The 22,925-nt window shown below is 36.2% G+C and overlaps 1 protein-coding gene across 4 annotated transcripts in view; it reads left to right on the top strand.

Annotated features, from left to right (window-relative positions):
* IGSF11 (immunoglobulin superfamily member 11) overlaps positions 1-22,925 on the top strand; it is a 193,437-nt gene that overhangs the window by 2,640 nt on the left and 167,872 nt on the right. For all 4 annotated transcript variants that reach the window (XM_049628229.1, XM_049628228.1, XM_049628226.1 and 1 more), the window contains one exon: positions 9,334-9,387. In XM_049628229.1, coding sequence (XP_049484186.1) covers positions 9,334-9,387 — 54 coding nt within the window. The remainder of the gene's footprint in view (positions 1-9,333; positions 9,388-22,925) is intronic.

Below are 22,925 nucleotides of genomic sequence, written 5' to 3'. Positions count from 1 at the left end.
TATATATTTTTATTTTTGCCCATCTGATAAGTGAAAAATGGTATCTTGTTTAATCTGTATTCTTTTCATATATTTAATGGCTATTTGTTTTTGTTTTTGGTAAATGTCCTAGTCATGCCCTTGTCTTTTCCTTATTGATTTGTGACAACTTCCTGTATATTAAAATTTTAATTCTTTATTATATAAATTGCAAATAAAGTTTCCTGTCTTGTTTGCCATCTAGAAGTTTGATATATTTTTTTTTATTTTTATGGAGTAAAATTCATTTTTCTCTTTGTAGTTTTTAACTTTGGGTCATGCTTACAAAGACCTTCCCTGTCTCTCAAGATAACATAAATGTTCCCCACCTGTATTTTCTTTTAGTACTTTTCAGTGTGTGTGTATTCTTTTTTACTTCCATAGAGTTAAGTGTACAAAACTTAAGTGTGAAGCTTGATGAATTTTTTTTTAATGTTTATTTTTGAGAGACAGAGACAGAGCACAGGCAGGGGAGTGACAGAAAGAGAGGGAGACACAGAATCCGAAGCAGGCTCCAGGCTCTGAGCTGTCAGCACAGAGCTGGATGTGGGGCTCAAACTCATGAACCGGGAGATCGTGACTTGAGCTGAGGTCAGACACTCAACTGACTGAGCCACTTAGGTGCCCCAAAGTTTGATGAATTTTTATGTATGTATGCATCCATGCATACACCATCCAGATCAAGAGAGAGACTGTTTCTAGCATTCTAGCAGTTAACTACTGTTCTAATCTGTGTTTCCTTAGTTTCTCTGATTTTTGAACATCATACAATATGACTCTTGTTAGATATTATTTATGATTGCTGAGCAGTATTCTATTGTATGATTATACTGTAAACTTCTGATGTTGATTGACATTGGATTGTTTACAGCTTGGAACTATTAAGAACTTTTTTGGTGTGTGTCTTTTGCTGGACATAAGTGCTTATTTCTCTGGAATATACCACTGTATAGGATTCCTGGGTCATAGAACAGACTCATATTTGACCTTAATAGATACTGCCAGACAGTTTCCCAAAATGGTAGTACCAGTATACACTCTCACCAGCAATGCATAAGAGTTCAAGTTGCTTTGCATATTTGCCTTTTACTGTTGGCTGTTCTGGTTTGTTGGTACTCAGTGGAGTTTTCATTTGTATTTCTCTTATGACTAATGATGTTGAGCACTTTTACAGATACTTATTGGCCATTTGGATGTCCTTTTTTACAAAGTGCCTGCTCACTTCTTTTGCCCATTTTTTATATTGGATTGTTTGTCTCATTCTTATTGATTTGTAGGACTTATTTACATAGCATGCTTGTATGTATGTGTTTGTATTTTTTAAACCCTTAAAGCTTTAAGTATTCTGTATTTTATTTTGGTAGATGGTCTGTGATAGAAATCTCACCTAATCTTATTTTTAAAAGGTTATCTAGATATTACAATGACATTTTTTTTTGAAAAAAAAATTTCTCCATTGATTTAAAATACTAGCTTTTCCATATAACACTCTCTAGTACATACTTGAGTCTGTTTCTGTACACTTCACTCCTGTTTTGTCAAGAAAAAATGATCTAGTGTTTCTCTCAGACTGTTTTTTGGTTGTAGGTTTATAACATATGATAATATCTCATAGAACAAATTCCCTTTCATTTTTTTCTTTAAAAATAATTTGTGAGTACTTCATATATTCTTCCAAGTAACTGTAGGATATTTTTGTTTAGTTCCAACAATGACATCAAAAAGTTTGTTGGGATTGTTTAAAAATTCAAGAAAAGTCTTCTAGGTCAAGGATATCTGTGAGTCTGGCTTGCTGATGTTGTTTCATTGATCTCTGTTATGGGCTGAATTGTGTTCCCCCCAAAACTCATATGTTGAAGCCCTAAAGCCTGTAAAGGACCCTGGAAATAGGGGCATTAAAGAGGTAATTAACCTTAATCATTGGGGTGGGACTCTAATCCAATCTGACTGTTGACCTTGTAAGAAGAGGGAAAGATAGGGGGAGGTGCTCACACAGAGAAAAGGCCATGTGAGGTTGATTTTTCTTTTCCAATTTGGATGCCTTTTATTTATTTTATTATTTTCTTGCCTAATTACTCTTGCTAGGACTTCCAAGAAAATGGTGAATAGAAATGGTGAAAGTGGGCATTCTGATCTTGTTTCTGATCATAAGGGGAAGGCTTTCACTATTGAGTATGATATAGATTTTTCATCAAAGCCCTTTATCACATTGAAGAAATGCTCTCTGTTCCTTGTTTTCTGAGTATTTTTTTTTAATCAGGGAAATGTGTTGAAATTTAAAAAATATGCATTAATTGAGATGATTCTATGTTTTTTCTCCTTCATTTTATTAGTGTGATATATTACATTGATTTATTTTTGTACGGTGAACCATCTTTGCGTTCCTAGAGTAAATCCTACTTTGTCACAGAATGTGATGGTCTTAATATGTTTCTGGATTCAGTTAGCTAGTATTTTGTTGAGGATTTTTACATCTATATTAATAAGAGATATTAGTTTGTAGTTTTCTTGTGATTGTCTGGCTTTGATATCATGGTTATGCTGGCTCATAGAATGAGTTTTAAAATGTTCCCTCCTCTTTTATTCTTTGGAAGAGTTTGAAAAGGCTTAGTGTTAATTTTTCTGTAAGTGGTTGGTAGAATTTATCAGTGAAGTCATCTGTTTCTAGATTTTTTTTTTCTTCTAATTTTTGGGAGATTTTTTGATTCAACCTGTTTATATGTTATAGATCTGTTGAGTTTTTTTTTGTTTTTGTTTTTTTTTTTCCTATTTCTTCTTGAGTCTGCTTTGGTAGTATATTTCTAGGAATTTTTCCTTTTTATCTAGGTTGTCCTGTTTTTTTTGTTTTTTGTTTTTTGTTTTTTTTGGCTGTATAGTTGCTCATAGAATTCTCTTTATAATCCTTTTTACTTCTGTAAGATTGATAGTAATGTCCCCACTTTCATTTCTTTAGTTATTTACTACTTGTCTCTCTCTTTCTCTTTGTCAGTCTAGCTAAAGGTTTATCAGTTTTGTTGATCTTTATTTTAAAAGACCCACTTTTGTTGACCCTCTCTATTATTTTCCTATACTCTATTTAGTTTATCTCTGCTCTATTTTTTAGAATAGAATTTTGTTTCATCTTTTAGATTAGGGTTTAGTTTGCTCTTCTCCTTAAAGATCTTTAAGTTATAAAGTTAGTTTACTGATTTGAGATCTTTTTTTAAAAATTTTTTTAATGTTTTTATTTATTTTTGAAAGAGAGAGAGACAGAGCATGAGCAGGGGAGGAGCAGAGAAAGAGGGAGACATAGAATTTGAAGCAGGCTCCAGGCTCTAAGCTGTCAGCACAGAGCCCAATGTGGGGCTCCAACTCACGAACTGTGAGATCATGACCTGAGCCGAAGTCGGACACTTAACCGACTGAGCCACCCAGGTGCCCCTGAGATCTTCTTTTTTTAATGTAGGCATTTATAGCTGTAAATTTCTTTCTCAGTAGTTTATTTCCAGCATCCCATATCTTGGTATGTTGCGTTTTAGGTTTCATCTGTCTCAAGGTATTTTCATCCATCTCAAAGCATTACATTACTCTTGTAATTTCTTTGACTCATTGGTTTTTTAAAAGTGTGCTGTTTAATTTCCAAATATTTGTGAAATTTTCAGTTTTCCTTCTGTTATTGATTTATAGCTTCATTCCACTGTGTTCAGAAGAGATGCTTTATATGATTTAAAGCTTTTAAAATTTATTAAGATTTGATTTGGGACTTAATATATAGTCTATCTTGGGGAATGTTCCATGAGAAGAATGTATATCTGCTATGGCTTGGTGGAATGTTCTTTATATGTCTGTTAGGTCTAGTTGGTTTATAGTGCTGTTCAAGTCTTGTATTTTCTTTAAAAAAATTTTTTTTAAGTTTATTTATTTATTTTGAGAGAGAGAGAGAGAGAGAGAGAGAGAGAAAGTATATGCATGAGCACAAGTGCAGGAAGGGACAGAGAGAGAGGAGAGAGAGAATTCCAAGCAGGCTCCGTGTGCTGTCAGTGCAAAGCCTGATGTCGGGATCGAATTGACAAATTTGAGATCATGACCTGAACTGAAATCAAGAGTCGGATGCTTAACTGACAGCCACCTAGGTGCCCCAGGTCTTGTATTTTCTTATTGATCTTCTGTCTAGATATTTTATCCATTGGACACTTTGTGTCAGTTCTTCAGGTAGCCCTCAGACAAGTCAAAACACAAGCAGAATTCTTTGATAACAGGTGTGCTCTGCTCTCTCTGGAATGAGGGACTATGATCTCGTACTTGAACATGGGCTTCTGTCTTCAAAACTGATGCTGAGTTGAGGAGCAGAGCAAGGACAAGTAAAAATGCTGCAGTGGTCTCCTGCTGTTTGTAAGTTGCCCCCTTGATTCAGCATTCACTTGATTGTTATTATCTTTGTCTGTTTTCCAGAGTTCTGAAAAAGTTGACTGAGATTTTTTGCTCATTTTTTAATTGTTTTTGTGGAAGGATGAGCCCCTGGAGCTACCAACTCTATCACTTTTACTGACATCACTCCCTACCTGCCCCCACCCCCTTAAAGTTTTGAAAATGGCAACTTGTATATCCACATCAGATGCTTGGTTTCTTTTGAAGAATTGAAAGTATGTTACTACTGAGCCCATAGTTCCACAGATCAACAATTGCCTGGTGAGGAGCAGTTGCCCAGTTTCGACAGCACTTTCCCTCCTGCCCCTTAATCATGTAAGTTACCTGATTGGTTTCTCCACCCATTTTAATTTTCAATCTCTTTAGTATTACATATCGACTACAAACCTAGGCCTTGAGCCAGATAAAACTGGATTTGAATGTTGTCCTGACCATTTAAAGACTGTGTGTCCTTAGAAAAGTGACCTGTTCTCTGTGATCTTTAGTGTCTTCATTTGTAAAATGAAGAGAAACATAATTACTCAATTTAGTTATTGAGATAAGTGAATAATATAATATTTATGAAGAATTTAGCCCAGTGCCTAACATGCAGTAAGTAAATAATAGTTGTTAGGAGTTTTAATGTAAATTTATTAAAGTCATTTTTTATGTTCCTTGGTAATGTTTGGAATTTTTTTCTTATATGTTGAGTATATTTGTTTAAAAATGTTATTCTTATATAATTTGTGAATTTTATCGTTGTTGTGAATTGGATCTTTTTTTCCTACTATATTTTCTAAATGGCTAATGCTAGTATGTAGGAAAGATAATTTTGGTTTCTCTTTTCTCCTGCCATTTTTTAAATTTCCTTATTAGATTAAATAGATTTTCTGATTAGCTTCATTTTTCTTTTTTTTTTTTAGTTTCATTTTTCTTGATACACATTGTAATGATAATTTCCCCCACCTTTATAATATTTATATTCTAATTCTTTTTTTTTCTAATATTGACTAGGACTACAAAACAATGTTAAATAATAATGAGGATTACAGATGTCATTTTATTCCTGAATATAATGGGAATGTCCCAGCAAGTGCAATGCTTAATTTTGGTTTCAGATATATACATATATATACATACATATGCATATACGTGTGTATATATATATATATATGTACATGTATAAATATATATGAATATATATAGAACAATTTCTATGATGAAGTTTCTTTCTATTTCTATTTTACAAAAAATTTTAACTGGCTTTTGAATTTTATCAAATAATTCATAGAATCTATTGAAATAGTCATATGATTATCTCCATTAACTTATTCATGTAGTTGCATCCATAGACTTTTTTTTTTTAACGTTTGTGTATTTATTTTGAGAGAGAAAGAGGATGAGCAGGGGAAGAGTGGGGGTGGAGGGGTGGCGGGGAGAGAGAATCCTAAGCAGCTCCACACTGAGTGTGGAGCCTGATCCCATGACTGTGAGATGACGTGAACCAAAATCAAGAGTGGATGCCTAACCAACTGAGCCACCCAGGTGCCCCACATCCATGGATTTTTAAATGTTAAATCAGTTATCCATTCCTAGAATAAACCTTACTTGGTCATCCTATATTTGTCTTTTAATACAATTCTGAGATCAGTTGCTAATATTTTATTCAGGATGTTTGTATTTTTAGTAGTTGATCTATTGTTACCCTTTCTTGTTTTGTATTTGTAGACTTTTGGCATTAGTATTATGCTAGCTTTATAAAATGATTTTAGAAACTTACTATCTTCTTCTGTGTCCTGGGACAGTTTATATATGAACTATCTGTTCTTCAAGATTTTCCAAAACTCACCTATAAAATCACATGGTCTTTGGGGCGCCTGAGTGGCTCAGTCGGTTAAGCGTCCGACTTCAGCTCAGGTCACCATCTCGCGGTCTGTGAGTTCGAGCTCCGCATCGGGCTCTGGGCTGATGGCTCAGAGCCTGGAGCCTGCTTCCGATTCTGTGTCTCCCTCTCTCTCTGCCCCTCCCCGATTCATGCTCTGTCTCTCTCTGTCTCAAAAATAAATAAACGTTAAAAAAAATTAAAAATAAAATAAAATCACATGGTCTGGTTTCTTGGGGTGTGGGGGTTATGGTTGTGGTGTATACAGATCTCTTATAGGTTTTCCAGTTACTGTAGGTTTTCCAGTATTGTATGATTATTGGTCTACTTAAATTTTTTCCTTATACTTTAAAATTTTTTGATGATTCAACTTAGAAAAATATTGCATTTCCTTTCAAATTTATGATTTATTGAGGCTAAGTATTTTCTTAGACTGTTACTTCAATCCCCACATATGTTTTTAATTTCCAATATTGAGTCCTCTCTCTTTCTTGATTATATTCAGTTATACTTTCTTTCTAGTATGTTTTAATGTTTGTTTAAACAGTCTGTTTAAAGAAACACCTCTTTTGTTTATCAAGTTTATTGTGAGTTGTTTTGGGGTGTTGAGGCTGTAATGTAACACAGTGAGTTTATAGTTTTGCGATCCTCCGACCTGTAATATCTAACTCTATGGGGTACCAGGATCACTAAATTTGGAGTGTACATCCATGATATACAAAAGGATTCGTGGGGAGCCTTCTGCAACTTCTCTTATTTTTATGCTGCTTATTTATTGATTTGTGAGCAAACCAAAGTGAAAGTAACTTTGAACTGAGTTCAAGGTATCATATTTGCCTGTCCTTAAACCCAGTTGAGAATCTGTGGTTTGGACTAGAGAAGATAGTTTTTTCTTGTTTTTGCTTTGTTTTGTTCCTTTTGGTTGGTGTCTTGGAATTTCTTGCTCTTTAAGCATGAAGCTAAATGTTTTAAACATACTTAATTATGTATTTTTTAAAAATAGTTTTATTAACATATAAAAAAATACCATACCACAAAGTTAACTCACTTAATGTGTATTCACTGTTTCTTCAGGATATTCACAGAGTTTTGCAACCACACCACAATCTAATTTTAGAGAATTTTTAACACTCTAAATAGAAATCCTGCACACATTAGCAGTCATTTCACATTTCTCCCCTACTTCACCCCAAACCTGGATAATCACCATCCTATTTTCTGTATTTTACCTATTTGGGACATTTCACAAAGATAGAATCATACAATATAACGTATGTCTTTCACTTAGCATAATGTTTTCAAAGTTTATCAATGTTGTGGCATGTATCAATATTTTATTTTCTTCTTAGTGCCAAATGATTTTTATTATTTGGATATACCACATGTTGTTTATCCATTCTTCAGTTGATGGACATTCACATTGTTTCTACTTTTTGGCTGTTATGAATGATGCAGCTATGAACATTCATGTACAAGTTTTTGTGTGTATATATATTTTAATTTCTATTTGCTATATACCTGGGGTGGAATTGCTGGTCATATGATAACTCTCTGTGTAATCTTTTGAGGAACCACCAAAACTGTTTTCCAAAGTTGCTGCACAATTTTACATTCCCACCAGCAGCATATGAAGGTTCCAATTTCTTCACAACCTCATCGACACTTATTATTATGTGTTTATTATGTTAGCTTTATTAGTGGGTATGAATGGTATATCTTTGTGGATTTGATTTTCATTTCCCTGATGACCAATGATGTTGAACATTTTTTATGTGTTTATTGGTCATTTGTGTATCTTCTTTGGAAAAATTTCTATTCAAATTCTTTGCTCATTAAAAAATATTCTTTAATAAATTTTTAAATTTATTTTTGAGAGACAGGGACAAAATGTGAGTAGGGGAGGGGCAGAGAGAGAGGGAGACAGAATCGGAAGCAGGCTCCAGGCTCTGAGCTGTCAGCACAGAGCCCAACATGGGGCTTGAACCCACAAACCATGAGATCATGACCTGAGCCAAAGTCGGATGCTTAACTACCTGAGCCACCCAGGCGCCCCTGCCCATTTTAAATTGGGTTGCTTGTCTATTTATTATTGAATTGTAAGAATTCTTTTAAAAAAATTTTTTTTAACATTTATTTATTTTTGGGACAGAGAGAGACAGAGCATGAGCAGGGGCGGGGCAGAGAGAGAGGGAGACACAGAATCGGAAGCAGGCTCCAGGCTCTGAGCCATCAGCCCAGAGCCCGATGTGGGGCTCGAACCCACGGACCGCGAGATGGTGACCTGAGCTGAAGTCGGACGCTTAAACGACTGAGCCACCCAGGCGCCCCAAGAATTCTTTATATATTCTAGATATAAATCCCATGTGAAATAGATGATTTGCAAATATTTTCTCCCATGCTGTGTGTTGTCTCTTTACTTCCTTGATGGTATCCTTTGACAGAGAGAAGTTTTAAATTTTAATGATCTTCCACGACCTATGCTTTTGGTGTCATATTTAAGAGACCATTGTCTAATCCTAGATCTCAAAGATTTAGACCCATTTATGAAAACCAGTAAATGCCATCTTCTTAGTGAAGATGCTCAATGTATGTATGGTTTCCTAATCTGCAAAGAACTTGTAACATTTAACTCCTTACTGATTATGGCAGAGGAGCCACAATTTACTAAGAAAGATCGGACGAGTGTGTGACTATTCTGATAACTTGTCAAAATTGATGTAGGTGACTTACTCTGAGGAGTAAAACAGGAGAGAAGCAGGTCAGAGTTCCTGCATGGTGATTCCATCCCAAATCTAGGTGATCTCATTCAAATCTAAATTGGGTTAGCTTCAGATAGTCCTTTTCTTCTTTTAATGTTTCCATATGACTAAGTAGTCTAATGAAATGGTTCCCATCCTAATATTTTGTACTCAAATCATGTATCCAAAGATGTCTTATTAAAAGCAACTATTTTTTTTTACTCTTAAAACTTGGAATTTATCTATTATAATGTTATCACAGCACAGAATCTTTTTTTCTTCTTTTCCTCACCCCTCTCAGGTAAGAAGAGGAGATGTCTCCGGTGGGACTTTTGCTCTCGTGGGACTACTTTTCTAGTAGTGGTGAGTTACTTAATACTAGATTTTAAAACTATCAGTGGTTATTATTTCTGATGACCTGAGGGAAGGGCTTTCTATGATATTGATCTCTTCTCACACTTTCCTACCTTTTTTAAAATGCTTATTTATTTTTGAGAGAGAGAGAGAGAGAGAGAGAGAGGGAGAGAGAGGGAGAGAGCACATGCAAGCAGGGGAGAGGCAGAGAGAGAGGGAGACACAGAATCCCAGAATCCAAAGCAGACTTCAGGCTCTGAGCCGTCAGCACCAGAGCCCAACACGGGGCTCAAACTCACGAACTGTAAGATCATGACCTGAGCCGAAGTCAGATGCTTAACCAACTGAGTCACCCAGGTGCCCCTCGCACTCCCCTACTTTTTATGATACTAACCTCTTCTTACACTCTCCCATTTCTCAATCCTGGGAAAAAATATTTTATTTTCTTTAAAAAAAAAAGAAAGAAATTATTGAGCCCTTGCTATCTATGTGTAAGGCAAGATGGCTACAAAAGGAAACAAGGCAGATATGGTTTTTAACCTCAGGAATCTTATATTCTAGAAGGGACCTCTAGAAAACAAGCAACTATAATGCAAGGTGGTAAGAGCTATGCCAGGGGAAGTACAAACAGGTATTTGTGCATGTAAATGCGACGCTTGAATCAAAGTTGGAGTGCTAGGGTCTAACTGCAAGCACAACATCTACTAGCTCGGTTACCTTGGACAAGTTTCTTCATCTTTACTACGCTCAGTTTTCTCATATTTAATATAGAGGCAATAAAAGTACTCATCTAATTGGTTTTCTATGAAAATAAATGAGTTTTTACATATAAATTGCTTAGCATAGTGCCTGAATATACAATAAAAAGGTAACTCATTATTATTATTATTATTATTATTATTTTAAGGATGTTATTCTGAAGGGTTATTTAAGAGCTAAGAAGTAAATGGAGTGGTCAATGTCAGAAGAATATTCCAGGCAGAGACAAGAGCATGTTGCATGCCTGGAGGCAGAACAGATCATGGAGAGTATGAATAACTAAATGAAATTTATTATGCTGAGTAGGAGAGAGCTGGAGAAAAAGATATGATACAGGAGAAATAGGGGCCGGATCAGAGAGATGTTTGGCCTTTATGCCAAGAGTATGCAGATTTGAGAGGGGGATCAAGATACTCGAGTAAGAGGACCCGAAACTCACCTCTTCCCACAGAAGGAACTAGATAACTCATATTAGCATAAATAACCCAGGAAAAGACCCAAAGACTGGCAGAACAAACTCCACAACTAAAGTAGAGAAGAGACCACAATGAAGATGGTAGGAAGGGCAGAGATGTGGCAATCTGCAGCAGGGAAGGAGCCCTGGGTGCAGAGAAGAGTGAGAGACAGACTATCACACTGGATATCCTGCACTAGGAAGATGAAACTCCATAGCCTTTGACTTTTAAAACTACAGGGACTGAATTTCATGAGTTTCTTACAACCAGTGGGACTTAAAGCTTGGAATCTTAAAAATCAGCAGACTCAGTTCTACATCTTGGAGATAATAGCTAGAAGTAGCAGTTTGAAAAATGCCTGGGGCACATGGGAGGAACAGTTATTTATACATCTCAGAGCATGTCCTGAAGGAAATTCTCCACAAAGGAGCTGGCAGGTGCCATATCCCTGCCCTGCCCCCACAGCATAACCAGCAGGGGCACTGACATTCACTAACTTGCTTACACCAAGCCCCACCTCCCACACTTCAGCAGATTCACCCCTTCAGGTCCTGTTTACCTTAGTCTGGGCACTGCAGGTCCCCTCCGCCAGAAGACCAATGCAAACCTTGCCAACACTGCATCTCCTGACCCATGCATTTTACAAGGCCCTGGTCTCAGTGGTGGTGGGGGTGGCAGGTCTCATTTTGCGAGCATACCAGAGCTCACCTTGTTAAAACTACACATAATATACTGCCCACAACAGGCAAAGAGAACCTCTGCAGATGACTGGACTGAAGGAAAAAGTGGCCAAGACATAAGAGCTGGGCACACACCACACACATAGGAGACACCCCTGAACCACCAGGTTCTGGTGAATAGTGGACACTGCAGGATATCTTCTTCATAAGGCCATTATTCTCAAGAGCAGAGACATAGCTGACATCCCTAACACACAGAAACAGACACAGAGAGACGAAATGAGGAGACAGAGAAATATGTCCCAAATGAAAGAATAGGATAAAACCACAGTAAGAGACCTAAGTGAAATGTATATAAGGAAGATGTCTGGTAGAAAATTTAAAGTAATGATCATAAAGATACTCACTGGACTTGAGAAAAAAGTGGAGGACATCATTGGAACCCTTAATAAAGACATATGAAACATAAAAAAGAACCAATGAGATGAAGAGCACAACACATGAAATAAAAAATACACTAGATGGAATAAATAGCAGGCTGGAGGAAGCAGAAGGATGACTTAGAAACTTGGAAGACAAGAGTAATGGAAAGTAATCAAGCTGAGCAGGTGAGAGAAAAAATTATGCAAAATGAGAATAGAGTTAGGGAACTCAGTGACCCCCTTCAAGCATAATAACATTTGCATTATAGGGATTCCAGAAGAAGAAGAAGAGAGAGAAAATGTGGCAGAAAATTTATTTGAAGAAATAATAGCTGAAAATTTCCTAATATGGGGAAGGAAACAGATATCCAAATACAAGAGGCACAGAGAGCCCCCAACAAAATCAACCCAAGGAGGTCCATACCAAGATATATGGTAATTATGGCAAAAAGTAGTGATAAAGAGGGAATTTTAAAAACAGCAAGAGAAAAGAAGACAATTATATTCAAGAGAAACCCCATAAGGTTATCAGTGGATTTATCACCAGAACTTTTGCAGGCTAGAAGGGAGTGGAATGATATATTTAAAGTGCCAAAAGGAAAAAGTTTACAGCCAAGAATACTCTATCCAGCAAGATTATCATTCAGAATAAAAGGAGAGATAGTTTCCTAGACAAACAAAAGCTAAAGAAGTTCATGACCACTAAATCAGCCCTGCAAGAAATGTTAAAGAGGACTCTCTGAGTGGAAAGGAAAGACCATAAGTAAGACTAAGAAAAGTAGGACACTCAAAAACATTAAAAATTAGTATATCTGTAAAAATCAGTCAAGGGAATCACAAAATAAAAACATATAAAGTATGATACTATATACCAAAAACATGGGGGGTGAAGAGTAAAGAATGTGCTCAAACTTAAGTGACCATCAAGTTAATGTAGACTGCTATATGCAGAAGATATTATATTCAAACCTAATGGTAACCATAAATCAAAAACCAGTAATAGATATGCAAAAAATAAAGAGAAAGGAATCAAAATGTATTATTAAAGAAAGCTAGCAAATTGAAAGGAGAGTAAAAGGAGAAACAATCAGGGAAGAACTACAAAAACAGCCACAAAACAAGTAACAAAATGGCAATAATTGTAAATAATTACTTTGAATGTAAATGGACTAAATGTTCCAATCAAAGACGTAGGATGATGGAATGGATAATAAAAAATAAGACTCATCTATATGCTGCTACAAGACACTAATTTCAGACCTAAAGTCACCTGCAAATTAAAGTGAGGGGATGGAGAAACATGTATCATGCAAATGGATGTCAAAAGAAAGCTGGCAATACTTATATGAGACAAAATAGACTCTAAAACAAAGACTGTAACAAGAGACAAATAAAGAACCTATATAATAATAAAGAGGACAGGGGCGCCTGGGTGGCTCAGTCGGTTAAGTGGCTGACTTCGGCTCAGGTCATGATCTCACGGTTCGTGAGTTCAAGCCCCACATCAGGCTCTGTGCTGACAGCTCAGAGCCTGGAGCCTGCTTCAGACTCTGTGTCTCCTCTCTCTGCCCCTCCCCTGCTCGTACTCTCAGTCTGTCTCTCAAAAAAATGAATAAACATCAAAAAAAATGTTTTCAAAAAAAATAATAAAGAGGACAATCCAATAAGAAGATATAACAATTATAAATGTTTATGCACCCAACATGATAGCACCCAAATATATAAAACAAGTAATAACAAACATAAAGGAACTAACTGATAGTAATATAATAATAGCAGGGGACTTTAACACTCCCCTATGTCAATGGACAGATGATCCACACAGAGAACCTGCAAGGAAATGTGACTTTGAATGACACACTAGACCAGATGGTTTTAATAGATATATTCAGAACATTACATCCTAAAGCAGCAGAATATACATTCTTTTTGAGTGCACATGAAACATTCTCCATAATAGATCATGTGTTACACCACAAAACAAGTCTTAACAAATTAAAAAAGATAAAAGTCATACCATGTGTCTTTTCTGACACAATGCTATGAAACTAGAAATCAAACACAAGAAAAAATCTGGAAAGAACACAAATACATGGAGCTTAAATAACATTCTACTAAACAATGAATGGATCATCTAAGAATTCAAAGAAGAAATAAAAAATTACATGGAGAAAAATGAAAACAAAGACACAATGGCCCCAAATCTTTGGGATGCAGAAAGTGGTTCTAAGAGAGAAGTTTATAGCAATGCAAGCATACCTCAAGAAGCAAGAAAATTTTCAAATAAGCAACCTAACCTTATACCTAAAGTAGCTAGAAAAAGAACAAACAAAACCCACAATCAGCAGAAGGAAGGAAATAATAAATATTAGAACAGAAATAAATGATATAGAAACTAAAAAACAAAACAAAACAAAAAAACAATAGAACAGATCAATGAAACCAAGAGTTGGTTATGTAAAAAGATCATCAAAATTGACAAATCTCTAGCCAGACTCATTAGAAAAAGAGAGAAAGGCCTCAAATAAACAAAATCACAAATGAAAGAGAAGAAATAACAACTGACACTACAGAAAAAAAATTATATTATGAAAAATTATATGCCAACAAATTGGACAACCCAGAAGAAATGGATGAATTCCTAGAAACATATAACCTACCAAAGCTGAAGCAGGAAGAAACAGAATTTGAACAGACCTACTACCAGCAATGAAATTGAATCAGTAATCAAAAAACTCCCAACAAACAAAAGTCAAGGACCAGATGGCTTCACGGGAGAATTCTACTAGACATTTAAGGAAAAAATAATACTGATTCTTCTCAAACTTTTCCAAAAAATAGAAGAGGAAGGAAAACTTCCAAATTCATTCCATGATAACAAACCAAATAAAGATACCACAAAAGAAAGAGAACCAATATCTATGATGAACATGGATGAAAAAATCCTCAAAAAAATATTGGCCCACAGAATCCAACAATACATTAAAAAAATCATTCACCATGATCAAGTGGGATTTATTCCTGGGATGCAAGGCTAGTGCAATATTCACAAATCAATCAACATTATACATCACATCAATAAGAAAAGATAAAAAACATATATATGGTCATTTCAATAGATGCAGAAGAAGCATCTGACAAAGTACAACATTCATTCATAGCAACAATATCCTAAAAGGCATATATGAAAAACCCACAGCGAACATCATACTCATTGGGGAAAAACTGAGAGATTTCCCCCTGAGGTAAGGAAGAAGACAAAGATGTCTACTGTCACAACTTTTATTCAATATACTACTGGATGTCCCAGCCACAGCAATCAGACAACAAAAAGAAATAAAAGGCATCCAAATTGGTAAGGAAGAAGTACAACTTCCACTATTTGCACAGGACATGTTACTATATGTAGAAAACTCTAAAGACTCCATAAAAAACTACCAGAACTAATAAACGAATTCAGTAAAATCTCAGGATACAAAATCAATGTGCAGAAATCTGTTGCTTTTCTGTACTCTAATAATGAAGCAGAAAAAGAGAAATTAATAAAGCAATTTCACTCACAACTGCACTAAAAACAATAAGATATCTAGGAATAAACTTAACCAAAGAGGTGAAAGACCTGTACTCTGAAAACTACAAAACATTGATGAAAGAAATTGAAGACGACACAAAGAAATGGAAAGATATTCCATGCTCAAGGATTGGAAGAACAAATAGTGTTAAAATGTCTGTACTACCCAAGGCAATATACAGATTTAATTCAATCCCTATCAAAATACCAATAGCATTTTTTCACAGAACTAGAACAAACAATCTCTGAATAGCCAAAGCAACCTTAAAAAAGAAAAACAAAACTGGATGTATCACAATTCCAGATTTCAAGTTATGTTACAAAGCTGTAGTAATCAAAACACTATAATACTGGTACAAAAATAGACACATTGATCAATGGAACAGAATAGAAAGCCCAGAAATAAACCCAAAATTATATGGCCAATCTTTGATAAAAGAGGCAAGAATATACAATATGAAAAAGTCTCTTCAGCAAATGGTTTTGGGAAAATTGGACAGCTACATGCAAAATAATGAAACTGGACCATTTTTTACACCATACACAAAAATAAACTAAAAATGGATTAAGGACCTAAATGTGAGACATGAAACCATAAAAAGCCTGGAGGAGAGGACAGGCAGTTATTTCTCTGACATTGGCCATAGCAACATCTTTCTAGATTATGTCTCCTGAAGCAAGTGAAACAAAAGAAAAAATAAACTATTGGGACTACGTCAAAATAAAAAGCCTCTGCCCAGCAAAGGAAACAACCAACAAAACTAAAATACAACCTATGGAATGGGAGAAGATATTTGCAAATGACATATCCAATACAGGGTTAGTATCCTAAATTATAAAGAACTTATACAAGTCAACACCAGAAACCCAAATAATCCAATTTAAATTGGACAGAAGACACAGGCATTTCTCCAAAGAAGACATATGTATGGTCAACAGACACATGAAAAGGTTCTCAACATAACTAATCATCAGGGAAATGCAAATCAAAATCACAATGAGGTATCACCTCACACCTGTCAGAACGGCTAAAATCAACAACACAAGGAACAACAAGTGTTGACAAGCATGTAGAGGAAAAGGAATGCAAACTAGTACAGCCACTGTGAAAGATAGTTTGGAGGTTCCTCAAAAAATTAAAAGTAGGTCTATCCTATTATCCAGGAATCACACTACTGGATATTTACCCAAAGAATATGAAAACACTGATTTGAAAAGATATATGCACCCTTATGTTTATCACAGCATTGTTTACAACAGCCAAACTATGGAAGCAGCCCATGTCCATCAATAGATGAGTGGATAAAGAAACTGTGGTATATATGTACAGTGGAATATTATTTAGCCATAAAAAAGAATGAAATCTTGCCATTTGCATCTAGAGAATATAATGCTAAGTGAAATAATCCACTCAGGGAAAGACTAATACCCTATGATTTCCCTCATCTGTGGAATTTAAGAAACAAAACAGCAAAGGGAAAAAAGAGGGGCAAACCAAAAAACAGACTTTTAACTATAGAGAACAAAAAGATAGCAGAGGGAAGGGAGGGAATAGGTGAAATAGGTAAAGGGGATTAAAAGTATACTTATCTTGATGAGCACTGAGTAATATACAGAATAGTTGAATCACTATACTGAAACTAATATAACACAGTATGTTAACTACACCAGAATTTATTTATTTATTAAAAAAATTTTTTTTAACGTTTATTTTTGAGACAGAGAGAGACAGAGCAAGAACGGGGGAGGGCCAGAGAGAGGGGGACACAGAATCTGAAACAGGCTCCAGGCTCTCAGCTGTCAGCACAGAGCCCGACGTGGGGCTCGAACTCAGGGACCGCGAGATCATGACCTGAGCCGAAGTCGGCCACCTAACCGACTGAGCCACCCAGGCGCCCCAACTACACCAGAATTTAAATGATAAAATAGTATGCAGAGTCATGAAAGGGTTTCTTGCAAGGCACTGACATGATCAGATTTGCATTTTAGATCATTCTTGTTGTAACTAAAAAACCAGATCGAAGTAGTAGACCAGAGGTAGGGAGACTAATAAAACCCTATTACAGAGAGTTCCATTTATAAAATGGCCAAGTAAAGATGGCGTTATACTCGTCTTCTCTCAGAAATCAATGCAAGATAAGAAGAGCAAGAAAGAGAAATGCAAATTCAGTCTTTGAAAAAAAAAATTAGATGAAATCTATAACCTGAACCACAATATGTGAGGAAAGATTATTAAGAGGAGTTGTGGTCAAAAAAGAGTAGGAGCAGGTACGGAAAGATGCTGTTTACCTCTTGGCACATTTTAGCCAAAACTGGCAGGGAAAGTTCTCTAGAGGAGATGCTATACCTTCAGGGGAAAAAAAAATCCTCAAACATTTCCTTGTTTGGAATAATGGGAATGTGCCAAAGGTATTGGAGTGAGAAGGAGCAGAAAGGAACTAGCAATAAAGTAATATACACATTGAATCATTTAATCCAAAGAAATAGAGGATTAAATATACTATAAAATTTATAGTAAACCCACAGATATAATTGTAACTGTGAGAAATAAAGCAAGTGAAAAGATATTCATTGCAACATCAATTGTGTAGGCAAAAGATTGGGAATAACATATGTAGTATATCAATAACAAAGGTATGTATATAACACAGGTTATATCCATACAGTGCAGCTATTATAAAGAGTGAACTCTTATGTATATTTATATGGAATAATCTCCAAAATGTATCATTAGGTGGCAAAGCAAGGTACCAAGGGAAAAGAATGGGGAATGAGAACCAATATATATGTGCTTGCATATGTTTAAAATATATCTCTTTTTTAGTGTTTTATTTATTTTTGGGAGAGAGAGAGAGCGCAAGTGGGGAAGGGGAAGAGAAAGAGGGACAAAGGATCTGAGGCAAGGCAGCAAGCTCGATGCAGGGCTTGAATTTACGAACCAAACCGTGAGGTCATGACCTGAGCCAAAGTTGGACGCTCAACCAACTGAGCCACCCAGGTGCCCCTAAAATATATCTTGAAGGACACACAGAACTTTGGTTAGCTTGGTTTCCTCTTATTAAGGAAACTGTGTCACTGGTGGTCAGGGATGAAAGGAAGATGTTTACTGTGTACTTCACAGTAATCTTAAATTTTTGTGTCATGTATTTTTTGTACCATAAATTTTGTATCATTACTTTAGAAAAAGTAAGACTTTTTTTTTTTTTTAAAGAGGCTATTTAAGTTATTTGTGTAAGACAGAATGGTGATCTGAGTTAGAGAAATGGCAGTGGGGATGGAGAGAAGTAGATGGATTAGAAGTATTATCAGTGGGAATGATGGGTAGTGAGTGAGGAAGAAGGGGTCGAAGATGACAGGTAGCTTTCTTCTGGCTTGGGTGACTGGGTGGGTGGTTGTGCTGTCCCATAATGTGGGCACTCAGGCTTCATCCCTCAACTTTCTTTGTAGAATTCTGTTATTTCATGCCTTTCTACCTTTCCTGCTATTTTAACCTCTTTGTGGATAGTTTCCCTGTCTTTTATAAACTCAGGATTATCTGGAATATCGGATGTATACTGGATGTCAGCTCAAACACATATTCTTACCTAATTACAGGATTAAAGAATCATAAAAGCTAAATCTTAAAATGGATCTTAGAAATTTATCATGGTTTCATTGTTTTATTTTAACAATGAAAACCTTAACGACAGAGGCATTATGTGACATAGATTCCTGTTAAAAATTTAAATAAGTTGTATAATGAACTTACATTAAAAAAAATTTTTTTTAATGTTTTATTTATTTTTGAGACAGAGAGAGACAGATCATGAACGGGGGAGGGTCGGAGAGAGAGGGAGACACAGAACCTGAAGCAGGCTCCAGGCTCTCAGCTGTCAGCACAGAGCCCGACACGGGGCTCGAACTCACGGACCGTGAGATCATGACCTGAGCCAAAGTTGGACACTTAACTGACTGAGCCACCCAGGTGCCCCTGAACTTACATATTTTTGATCCCTCTTTTCTTCCCTTAGTTTTTTTAAAAATTAATTTTATTTATTTTGAGAGAGAGAGAGAGGGAGGGAGGGGGTGTTAGCAGGGGAGGGACAGAAAGAGAGGGAGAGAGAGAATTCCAAGCAGGCACCACACTGTCAGTGCAGAGCCCGATTGAACTCTGAACTCATGGGGCTTGAACTCATGAACCATGAGATCATGACCTGAGCCGAAATCAAGAGTCAGATGTTTAACTGACTGAGCCACCCAGGTACCCCTCTTCCCTTATTTAAATGATAATAAATTATAACACGCCTAGTAGTGGATTCTAGAACATTGTCTTAAAAACATTTTTTTTTAATGTTTATTTATTTTTGAGAGAGACAGACAGAGCACAAGTGGGGAGGGGCAGAGAGAGAGAGGGAGACGCAGAATCTGAAGCAGGCTCTGGGCTCCAAGCTGTCAGCACAGAACCTGATGTGGGGCTTGAACTCACAAACTGTGAGATCATGACCTGAGCCGAAGTCGGACACCCAACTGACTGAGCCCCCCAGGTGCCCCCAAAACAACATTGTCTTTTAACCACATGTGGCAAATAGACAATGTATAAGAATGTCAAACTGTCTCCTCTGTGATCTCTGTCTCATTGGCTTCAACATCTCTCAATCTGCCTAGACTCAAGAGGTCAAAATTTTCTTTATTCTCTCTTATTTTAATTATACTCTCCTATCCCACACCCTGCATCAACCCACTGTTGAATGACTGATTTTGGTTTTCCTTCTGAAACACATCGATGTTTTTTTCTCCATTCCCATTAATACAGATGGAGTTCAGATTTTCTTGCCTGGATCATAGCAGCGACCTCCAAACTGATCTCCTTGACTTCAGCCTTTCTCTGTTTCAATTTATCTTCTGAATTACAGCAAGTTTTACTTTCTAGAGGTGTGGATCTTATTGGACCTCTCATAAAATTTTCAATAACTGTTCAAATAACTTATTTTCAATATCTAGATCAAATGTCCAGATTTCCTGGGTGCCATTCAATGCCTCCATGATTTGTAACTAGCCTTTGTTTCTGATTTTATTTCTGAATACACCTTCCACTGCAGCTATACCTGACTAGTCATCTTTTCCAAAATTCAATCTGTACTTCTTCACTCTGAAGTAACTTTTCCTTTGTTTATTTTTGTTGAAGATTTATTCATCTTCAAGAGCCTGTTCATATACCACCTGGCTTTCGTAGAGCAAACCTTCCACTTACTCACGTGTCTTTGAGTTTGTGCCATCAATAGAACAGTATTCTCATGGTTTGCTTTCTATTTTATTTAGTGGTGTTTGTGATACTGTGTCTTTTTCATTTAAGTGTATTTCACCAACCTCTTTCCCAACTTTTGTACATTCTATAGGCTCAGAAACAATGCCCTAGATGACTTGAAAACTTGTGACCGCTCTGCAGAACTTCAGGGGTCTGAAACTGGTTTGAAACGGGTTAGAAACCAGATTAGAAACCAGGTTAGAAACCACAACAGAAGTACCCTGGAGATTTGCTATACAGTAAAACCTTGGATTGCGAGTAACTTGTTCTGAAAGTGTTCCACAAGACGAGCAAACATTTCTAATGAATTTTAACTTGATAAATGAGCTATGTCTTGCAATAGGAGTAGTACATGCCGCCCAACATCACATGATCACAGCTGAGCCAATGGTTCTTCTCTCTGTCTCTCTTTGTCTCTCTCTCTTTCTCTCTCTTGCTGCAGGATTGTGGGTGATCGTCTTGCATGCTCAGATGCTCGGTTTCAGGCTGAGGTGTTTGGTAGAAATCAGTGACTTTTCAGAGCATTGGAAGGTACCCACAACTGGCACTAGTGTATTTTTTGTCACTTCAAAGCACCTATGGACAGTCTTTTGCTTTTCCATACAAGAATAAGCTAATGAATACTTTGCTTCATTCTGGGTCAGGCTGCCTACAGATATAGATCCCTTTCCTCTGTTGCCTTACTGCCAGTTACATTAAATATAGTATATGACAAGAGTTTATTAATACTGTACTGTAGTCAGCATCCTCGCAAGGTATACAATGGCCCCCATGGAGAAAGATTCCATTGAGCCAAGAGACAGCAGTGATTCCATTAGTGATAGTGAAAGTCGTCCTACACAATAACCCTCCTCTCTCTTGTCTCCCTCACACCAGCCATGAAGGTTTTCAAAGGTAAGTGCAAGTGAATTTGTTCATTTTTCTTTATATTTTGTATTTTCTTTACTATTTTGTGTTATATTACAATATTGTAATTATTTTAATATGAATATTTTTGGTTGTGGAACAAATCATCTGAGTTTCCATTATTTCTTACGGGGAAATTAGCTTTGATATACAAGTGCTTTGGATTACAAGTGTGTTTCCAGAATGAATTATGCTTGCAAATCAAGGTTTTACTGTACTTCCAAATGGCATTCTCTACCTGTGACCATTTTTTAGTTGTAATTTTCACACATCTGTTTATTTTACAATTTATTACAATTGGTACAGAAAGTGAAACATTGTATTTGATATGACTGATTTCCCAAAGGGACTAGATGATAAATCAAACCAATTTGTTACCTGAGATATTAATTCAAATTTTGAAACAGTTTTTGAAAATTTATATAAGTATTTGAAAAACATATTTGAGTAGAAAAGTTTTTTAAGAAGTCGCTCAGCTAGGGACATCACTTTTATGTGCACTACATAATTTCTTCCACTAGAGGGCAGCAATGACTCATGACAGCATTAGGCAATAGTAAAAATGTTTTGGAATTATCCTTGGAATAGTTTGCAATGCAAAATTGGACAAAATTCACTTGTCACTAACTTAAGAAGCGTCTACTTGGTTGACTTTCTGTCCAAGTAGAAATTAATCCCTAGTACTAGCCGTTAAGTTTAATAAAGCAGATTGTGTTATGTGGCAGAACAATTCTTTTACCTTAGTTCTCAACTTATTTTCTCATTTTATTTGTTCGCAGAGCAAACATGAATTAAGCTCAGTTCTGTGATAGGCTCTGTGCTTTTCCTGGGAATACAAAGCTGAATAAGACATAGTCCTTGCTGTGGGGAACCCTGTTTTATTAAAAATTTTTTATTTTGGAGTATTCCTATGCTAAATAAAACGGGATACAAATGTGTACAAGACATAATTATAAATAGCATGCATTGGACGCATACGGTGTGCTAGGCACTGTTCTAAGTTTCTTTACTTCTGTCATCTCACTTACCACTCAGAAAAAAATTTGAGAAGTAGGTTTCAGTATTGCTGTTTCGCAGGGAGGTGGAGGCACAGGAGATTAAGTCCCTTGCCAAGCATCACACAACATTTAAGTGATGGAGCCAGCATCTGGACTGAGGCCATTTTAATACAACACACACTCCCATCACTCTACTGCTCTGCTGTTACCCATGTGAGCTCTGTCCTCAAAAAACAATTACTTCTGGGAAAATGAGGCATCCTGGGGAAATAAACAGCATCATCAGTTAGGTGCTTCTTCTTGAAGTCTATGACAAAGTGTCAAGAAAAATACTCCTCTTTCTTGGCTAGATTCTGACCAGTTTAAGGAGTAAACAAAAGACTTGGGAGATGAGGCCAACATATCACCTTTATTACTGATGGAAGCCAAATTGGAGGATTTGGTTTTAGGTCTGTTAGGTAAACAGGCTTAC

This window comes from Panthera uncia, chromosome C2 (assembly GCF_023721935.1).
Source record: "Panthera uncia isolate 11264 chromosome C2, Puncia_PCG_1.0, whole genome shotgun sequence".
Taxonomy (NCBI): Eukaryota; Metazoa; Chordata; class Mammalia; order Carnivora; family Felidae; genus Panthera; species Panthera uncia.
Note: the sequence above shows the minus strand (reverse complement) of the source record. Positions and strands in the feature narration are given on the sequence as shown.